This window comes from Diaphorina citri, unplaced genomic scaffold (genome assembly GCF_000475195.1).
Source record: "Diaphorina citri unplaced genomic scaffold, Diaci psyllid genome assembly version 1.1 scaffold4767, whole genome shotgun sequence".
NCBI lineage: Eukaryota > Metazoa > Arthropoda > Insecta > Hemiptera > Psyllidae > Diaphorina > Diaphorina citri.
The window spans coordinates 1-9,204 of record NW_007382159.1 but is presented as its reverse complement, the minus strand read 5'-3'; the positions used below and the strand labels follow the sequence as shown (position 1 = coordinate 9,204).

Genomic DNA, 9,204 nt, shown 5'->3' with positions numbered 1-9,204 from the left:
TACCTCGGCTGGGATTGAACCCACGCCCTCCTGTTTACCAGGCGAGCGCCTTGACCACTACACCACCGAGGCAGGAACTACTCTTATCAGTGGAAGAGAGAATAAAGACAGGATGAGAGAAAACCAGCTGTTCCGAGAAAGAATCTTATCCCTTTAGGATAAAATCCACTCCGGGCGGGAATCGAAAAAACGACCTAACACTTTCAAGGCAGACGTGCTACCCTTCAAGCTAACCAGGCTGGCTTTTCACTGGACTACTCAGTCAATGAGTCAGATCCTTCAAAGTTCTTGGTAAAAAGTACCCTACCTATGTGTTTGGTACAATCAGACATTTCTGGTGAATGCGGTAGAAAATGTGGTTAATTTGTCTTCTCACCTCTATCTCAACATTATATCGACTCAGGCACTAATCTGAGTCTAAATGGAAGCTAGGTAGCGGGTTCGATTCCCGTCCGGGGCGAACTTCATCCTAAATAAGTAAGATTCGTTCTCGGAACGGCCGCCTTCTACTATCCTGGTCTTCCTTCTCTCTTCGATCTCGAGACGGTAAGACCTCCGTTGTTACAGTTCCCTATATCAAGACATTTCACGTGCGTGGTGCGTGCGAAGGTAACATGGACAAAACATCGTCCAATAGTCAACAGTGGATCTCGGGTTGTTAGGGGAACTGCCATAAAAGTGGTGACCTTTACAAAATTAAAATCAATAAAATAGAGGGATTTGTCTTATTAGGGGAACTATAAAAATCGGCGACCTTAACAAATTCTGGGCGGCATGGTCACGTAAAATTGGTCTTAAAAGGTTTTCCTTATTGTTTACCTGTATTTAGTATGTGTGTTGCATTCATAATTTGGCCATCAAGGGGTCCATAGTCTTTTTATAGGCGACTTCTGCACATTTATGGTAGGTCCCCTAATGAGAATTTTACATAAATTATAAGGTCTATTATTTATGTATGTTTAAGATGGGTCACATCTTTAACTCACTTTTGGGTCTCTTTTACTGAACCGTTCGTACTTAGACCTATGTACCTACCTATGGAGGATCTAACAATAAGGATTATATTAATATGTTAATTTATTATTTATTGCCATAAGTTGTGCGTGTAATAATTAAATTAATTTACTGAATTTTCATGTAGACCTCAGTAGCCATCATAAATGTTCAATCTACTAAACCTCTTTAGAAAAAAAGAAGTCTAATACTTCTATACGTTATGGATAACGTGTAGAATAACCATGATGTTTGCCAACCTCCGGAACGGAGACGGCACCTCAAGAAGGAAGAAGAAGAAGAAGAAGAAGAAGAAGAAGAAGAAGAAGAAGAAGAAGAAGAAGAAGAAGAAGAAGAAGAAGAAAAGTATCTAGTCCTATTCTTCTATTCGAGCAGGATAAACAAGATCTCTTCTCTTTTCCTAGTCTGACTCACCGGCCTAAAAATCGATTTCCCAGGAAAACTCGCTCAGTTTTCTTCCTATTCATGGTTGCATACTGGCAGACACACAGGTGTACAATAGGTTCTATAGCAGGCCCACTAATATCAATGTTAGTATGCCAAACACAGGCCTGATCTCAGGACGAGAGGGGTGCAAAGTTTGAGAATCTGAATACGGTCCGTGTTTTCTTTCCACAGTTCCCCCTCTTCAGAAGTTCGTTTTCTATCTTGGCGTGACCGGCCTAAAAATCGATTTCCCAGGAAAACTCGCTCAGTTTTCTTCCTATTCATGGTTGCATACTGGCAGACACACAGGTGTACAATAGATTCTATAGTATACCCGCTAATATCAATGTTAGTATGCCAAACACAGGCCTGATCTCAGGACGAGAGGGGTGCAAAGTTTGAGAATCTGAATACGGTAGCCGTGTTTTCTTTCCACAGTTCCCCCTCTTCAGAAGTTCGTTTTCTATCTTGGTGTGATCGATTTTGAAAATTTGGACCGATTGCAATACTTTCTCATTACCTTGTATAGGTTCCCTATACGTAAGGGTAATAGAAAGTAATAAATAAAAATCATCTCAATGAGGGAGACCGCAAATTTTATTGAGTTGATTACATGCCTAGACACCATACATTGCTGAAACTGTAAATTTTGCTTTTTTGCCAGTGGATTCAATTTCACCAAATAACACAACGTATCAATAAACTCGAATGATCTTCTTCGCATAGATATAATATTAGAAGCTCATCGGACGTATGTAATTAGGTGTTTCTACGAAAGTATGCATTTCATATTTTCAATTCCCAAATTCTTAATCAAACTAGCTCTTGATATGGGTAGTAGGTACCTATGTAATTATAGGGACATCAAACACGTAAGCACGATTTTTATTATTATTTTTATTTAGTTTCTATTTCTAATTTATCTGTACTTACCTACTTTTTTTAATTTCTACTATATCCTGTGTAAAAAAATCTGGTGTGAACATCACACGACTTTTCTATTACATTAAACTTAACTGTAAGTCGGACAGTTCTAAAAGTTTCACCATTCGATTCGGCGTGAAAAATCCCATGGGATCAACTATTCACATGTTTACTTTGTTAATGGTTCACGAATAAAAGGGAAATTTGTTGTCGTGACAACGCCTGTACTAAACCATAGGAAAAAGATTGAAGTGATAGTGGTAATCAGGAGGGAGCGTGAACCAACCCTTTGACCTTTTCCCTTTGACCCGTATTTCAAAATATCATGTGTACTGAGAAAAATTAAATAAAAATATATTCCATTTTGAATTTAAACCTCAAAAGTGTTGTAGTGGTTTAGTGCGGGAGACTTCAGATCAGGAGGTCGGTGGTTCGAGTACCACCAAAAAATCCTTTTAATCACGGCCCTGTGATGGCCAACACGTAGCAGGCACGTACGCCACGTAGATCCACGTAACCTGAGATGGAAGCGCAAGTAGGAATTGAATAGTATGATTGGTTATTGTGCTATGTCATCACGGGGCCTATCTCATCTTTCTGCAGGAGAAGTCTAATGATTTCCCGGTGATCAGTTTATATTTCTATTATTGTGGAGTCCTTTCGGGTCCCAGGTCTCGAGTACAGCCAGACTGTACAGTACACGGGGAAAGAAGAAGATGGATGCCTTTCGGGTCTTCAAGAGCGATCGGTGGGAGTTATCTACCAAGCATTTCAATCAAATGATCCCGAGCTTACCAGAAAAACAGTTACCTACAGTCCACACGGGAAAAACCATGTCAGGTGGCCTTTCGGATCTTGAAGAGCGATCGGTGGGAGTTATCTACCAAGCATTTCAATCAAATGATCCCGAACTTACCAGAAAAACAGTTACCTACAGTCCACTTTCGATTACCTATTTGAATTTCGAGGGACCAGAGTTTTTTTTTCTCCGAATTATTGAGAGTAGACTGTAGTCCTATAACAAAAAGGTCTTATCGTCCTGAAGTAGAGAGGAGGACGGGATATGTGAAAGCAAGCCGTTCCGAGAACGAAGTTTGGTATAAAGTTCGGGCATGACGGGAATCTTGTCAACCAAATCTTGACGTTTAATGGCCGGCCTAAAGCAACCCTTCGGACTGAAAAGGACACCCCGAGTACCTAGACCTACAATTATAATTATTTATTGAGCTATTATATTAAAATCTCAAATTATACCTCACACTAATGTGGCACATGTATGATCGATGATGCGATACCTGTAGGTATTATAGGTAGATATCTATATTATAGGATACCTACATATTATTATACCTAGTACCTAGGATTGACGAACAAGTACTAAGAACTTGCCCCCATCCCTTTATAACTTACCGGTTTTCCGCAGTTTCTTAAATCCAGGACTGCAAGATTTGGTTCCAGTCAACCTCAATTTTCGGGATCCACATTTCCTGGACTAAACCTCGGATTTTTGGGGTTTTATTTCCTGGACTAAACCTCGGATTTTTAGGGTTTTATTTCCTGGACTAAACCTCGATTTTCGGGGTTTGCTTCCTAGACTGTACGTATACAGTAAGTCGGACAGTTCTAAAAGTTTCACCATTCGATTCGGCGTGAAAAATCCCATGGGATCAACTATTCACATGCATAGGTACTTGTTGATGGTTCACAAACAAAAGGGAAATTTGTTGACACCAGACTGTACGTATACACATTTGACACATCTCTCGGCACGCTTGATATTTGATTTCCTCTTGATTTCTGTAGAATATTGATGTTCTTTACGAAGAGAGAACATGAAACACAAATAACGAGATAACGGTCAATCTGTACCATAACAAATACAAGTAACAAGCATTCGATGCTTGAGTACGTTGTGTGTAAGCAATAACCATAGAAATACGATAAATCGGAAGAAACTGAACTTACTGAGGTGTTTGGAATAGGTACCTTTCGGATCACAGTACTATAAAGATAATTTTTTTCCCTGGGGGACTTTAAACAGGGAGTAGACCCGCTTAGTCTGGCTGGGGGACGTTAAACAGGGAGTAGACCCGCTTAGTTTGGCTGGGGGACGTTAAACAGAGAGTAGACCAGCTCAGTCTGACTGGGGGACGTTAAACAGGGAGTAGACCCGCTTAGTTTGGCTGGGGGACTTTAAACAGGGAAAATACCAGCCTGAATTTTTCTCGCTACAGAAAGGGTTAAACGCAAAGGGCATCCACTCGTCAAATTTGTAGTCAAAACCAAATGTCAGCCCAAAGCAATCACCCTAGGACTGGTTGGGAGGCTGACGATAAATGCCGACCCCGTCTAAACACGGGACAAGGCAGACAAAAGAAAGAAAGAAAAAAGTTGGCTCCAATGAAATCAATCAAGAGCTCCCCAAAGTACATATTGGGTTTGATATTACTGGTCCGCCACTTCGAAAAGGTTAACAACCCCAGATCTATTAGTCAATTAGTGGAGTAACAGAAATAAACACGACTCACATATTTGTCGGAATGTCAAATGGTGGAACGGTAGAATGGTAGGTAGATAGCTACTTAAAAGAAAGCATAGAAATGAAAGATGGAAGTAATTTGAGAGATTCGTTTGAAAATATATGTACATCTCTTAACTTTCGAGATCCAAATGAGCTTGATTGTTGATGAGTTCTTATGAATGACTTAAATGAGTATTTAGTAGGTACAGTACCTACATGGCCAGACATACATAAATAAGCACCTAGACTCCTAGATAGTACATAGCCAGACATAAGTAGATGTTAATGAGTACATAGGTCTATGTACTCTATGTATTTAACTATTCAGACATGAATGATATGATCGATGATGTTAAAATTGTTACACACATAAAGATGCATTTTCATCTTGAGTGCAATTACCTGGTGAACTTTTAAACTACTTAGGTCTCTACTTAAGGCACAAGTTTACACTATAGCACTATACTTAAGTTAAGTTAAGGTACAAATAGCAAGTAATGTTTGATATAGGAAACCGTAACAACGGAGGTCCTATCGTCCCGAAACGAAGTGTTTAATGTTTGTATTTGTTCTGTTTTCAGTCCCGGTCGGCAAAGTTGATTCCTGGAATACGACAACGAGCTTCGGGAATGAAACTTTAAATTTAAAAGGTAAGAAATGTAAGAATACTTTTCTAGGATTGGACCATAAAAAATAAAAGTAATGATGATGTTAAAATTGTTACACACATAAAGATGCATTTTCATCTTGAGTGCAATTACCTGGTGAACTTCTAAACTACTTAGGTCTCTACTTAAGGGACAAGTTTACACTATAGCACAATACTAACTTAAGTTAAGCTACAAATAGCAAGTAATTTTTGATACAGGGAACTGTAACAACGGAGGTTCTATCGTCCTGAAACGAAGTGTTTAATGTTTGTCTTTGTTCTGTTTTCAGTCCCGGTCGGCAAAGTTGATTCTTGGAATACGACAACGAGCTTCGGGAATGAAACTTTAAATTTAAAAGGTAAGAAATGTAAGAATACTTTTCTAGGAATGGACCATAAAAAAAAAGAAAAAAAAAATCATCTCAATGAACGAACACAAATTTTATTGAGTTGATTACATGCCTAGGCACCTAACCGACATACATTGCCAGTGAATCCAATTTCACCAAATAACATATCAATCAATCAATAAGACATCAATAAATTTGAATGATCTTTTTTGCATTGATAGAGGTAGGTTTCATTAATTAGAAGCTCATCGGACATATGTAAAGGGGTGCCTCTACGAAAGTACGCATTTCATATTTTTCAAAACCCAAATTCTTCATGAAACTAGCTCTTGATATGAGTAATAATTATAGGGACATCAAACACGTAAGCATGATTTTTATTACTATAATTTCTAATGTATGTATCTGTGCCTTCCTATACATTCTTTTTTTTTTTTTTTAATTTCTACTGTATCCTGTCCTGTGTAGAAAAAAAAAACACATCCTTATAAAAATACCCAACATGAAAGATGATTTAGATTATTTTTAGAATCTATATCCCCGCACCGGTATTATAGGTCAATATCATACCGTGCAAAATACCAAATACCTCCTACCTCACGCTGTAGTCCTGTTAATAGAAGATTTCGCAGATTCGTATACAGATTCCGGCAGGAAATCCTGCATTATAAAGTAATCTCTAGTAATAATAGGTTTCTACTCTTCATGCAAATAATACTTTACTTAATACTCGTACATCTACCTTATCTCGGTACTGCATCTAGCAAAAACCTTGCTACTTGTTAATATCACGAAAAAACTGAATTCTGATCTGAATTAGAAGATAGACAATTCTTGAACTTCTTTCCTACCTCCTCCCGACTGAGATTTGATAGAGAGAACTGTAATAACAGAGATCTCATCTTATCGAAATCGAAGAGGAAAGGAAGACAGGATAGGAGAAAGCCGTTCCGAGAACGAACTTCATTTGTTTAGGGCTTAGAGCTTAGAGTAAAGTTCGCCCCGGGCGGGAATCAAACCCACAACCTAGCTCTTGCAACGCGCTTGGAGCTCTCCTTTCCAAGCTAACTAAGCTGGTCCTGGCCATTATGCCGGCCACTAACGCTCAGACCGTCTCGCGTCTAAAGCTGTGTTCACACATAGTCCACCTCGTCCACACATAGTCGACCTTATCCTGGAGCCTGGACAGATAAAGTTTGTTCTCGGAACGGAATTTCAGGAAGATAAGAGACGAGGTGAATCTATGCTGTCGAGGGAGTGTATGGTTGGTTTCAGTCGGCGTCTATCGACGGTCGGTCGACTACGTGTGGACATAGCTTTGGAGACTTAGGTCGGTCGGATGCTTTTTCCGCCACACACGTTCTGTCTGACATACTGAGCGTGAGTGGTCGACATTAATAATAGTGTTTATTTATACTGCTCGCATACTCCAGCAGTAGGCTACTAATATTATGTGGTCAAATTCTCAAATTATATTTGGGATAAAATTCCATACCTCGGCTGGGATTGAACTTATGCCCTCCTGTTTATCAGGTGAGCGTCTTGACCACTACACCACCGAGGATAAACTTCCAATCCCGTTTTCATTTCCAGACTGTATAGATGAGCGGGGTGGGGGTGTGTTCAGATCGGGTGAGTTGGTGCCCCGGTTTGGCCCGTGTGAGGAATGCCGGTGTACGGACGGTACAGTGGTGTGTTCAATGATGCAATGTGAGATTAAACCCGGCTGCCAAACCATTCAGCGGCCCAACCAATGCTGCCCCGAATTTAAATGTGGTAAGAACACCAAGTTAACCAGTGAGCTCATTTAAGTATAAATAGAGGGAGAGTTTATGGAAATCAGTCTATTTAGAGAACAATAAGTTTGCTTAGCACATTGCATACACAAGAAGATACCAGGCGTTCATACAAATTTCTCTTCATGGCGTTAAATTTTGTAGACTTTGTGTAGGTAGGTAATCTAGGTACCTAGGTATTTTAATTTCTAAATTTATCAATGAACTGCAAAAACATGCATTTTATTAATGATCTCAAAGGGATTTTTCTTTTCCTTGCGAAATTCCCTTTAGGGATGAACTATTCATTTCTCGGCAAAGTCACAACTTTGGGTCGGGGTTGTCTGTGAGAGTTTTTTTTTTTCTCACTTGAAACTTTTTGATTATTTTTAACTTAAATAAATAACTCCCCATTTCTTTAATAAATTTCATTTCTGATTATCGTTATTTTGGATTGCAGAGTGCGAGCACAATGGTAAAGTGTACAACAACGGGGAGAAGCTGAATTCAACCCTAACACCATGTCAGGTGTGTTACTGCAGGGGCGGCGCTCTCATGTGCACCCACTTCACCTGTTTCACCCGGGATGACTGTCAGGGGCGGACGTTGCCCGGGACCTGTTGCCCCAACTATGACCATTGTCCTCCACTGGGTAAGAAATGTATCATTTGCATAATGTAATGATGGAGGGCTCCGCAACTCTGTGATTTTCCATTTAAATTTTGAAATGAAGGGAAAGTAACTGATACAATTCACTTTCCCTTCGTAAGTTCGTATCACTTGCAGCTCACGACTAACACTGCGCAGCTGCGTTCAAGAATGCGTTCCACACTACATACACAACTGATTATCAGGGGCTCATAAAATTGGACGCTCAGCAAGCAAATTGTAGCAACTCAACATTAACATTAGCAACTACTGCAACTAGTCATACAGGGGAAGGGAAAGAGAGGAAGACCGGAACTGAAATGGACAGATAAGGTTTGGGGAAGATTTGAGAGAGAATGGAGTAGTCGTTAGATAGGAAGTAGGGGTAGGATTAAAGAAAGTAAGAATCCGGCATGGACAGTTAAACAAAACATTTTTGTCTCTTTTTTCAGATTTGTCGAGAAAAGGCAACGATCCCATTCGAAACACGAAACGAGAAATGCAACCCTGGTTCATGACGTCACCATTTTCACACTCATCGACAACCTCAGCGGTGGAAGTCAACACAACATCGGTGAACGAACACGAACCAACAGACCTCACGAGTCTGAATACTGAGGTTAATGAAGACACAAACACAACTCATGGTGAAGAGTCAACCGTTGACAGCTACGATGAAGACAACACAACCCATGTTGACGAAATGGGAACAGACACTACAAAGGATCTCACCGAAGTTGCAACGGAGTACAGGGAAATCGATGTAGATGATGCTAACACAACAATAGAACCTCCCAGTGATATGAACTCTACAGACAGCACAGAAACTGTAGTAGACTCTACAGACAACACAGGCATGGTAGAACCAGAAGACGGCGTAGATGATTACAACGAAAC

The 9,204-nt window shown here is 39.9% G+C and overlaps 1 protein-coding gene across 1 annotated transcript; it reads left to right on the top strand.

Annotated features, from left to right (window-relative positions):
• Positions 1-4,964: 4,964 nt before the first annotated feature.
• LOC113472325 (cysteine-rich motor neuron 1 protein-like) lies at positions 4,965-9,199 on the top strand (the record flags this gene model as incomplete). The annotated part of the gene is made up of 5 exons (XM_026832017.1): positions 4,965-4,977; positions 5,467-5,535; positions 7,478-7,660; positions 8,120-8,311; positions 8,760-9,199. Coding segments are annotated over exons 1-5 (897 nt in total), but the record flags the coding sequence as incomplete, so codon positions are not given.
• Positions 9,200-9,204: the final 5 nt, after the last annotated feature.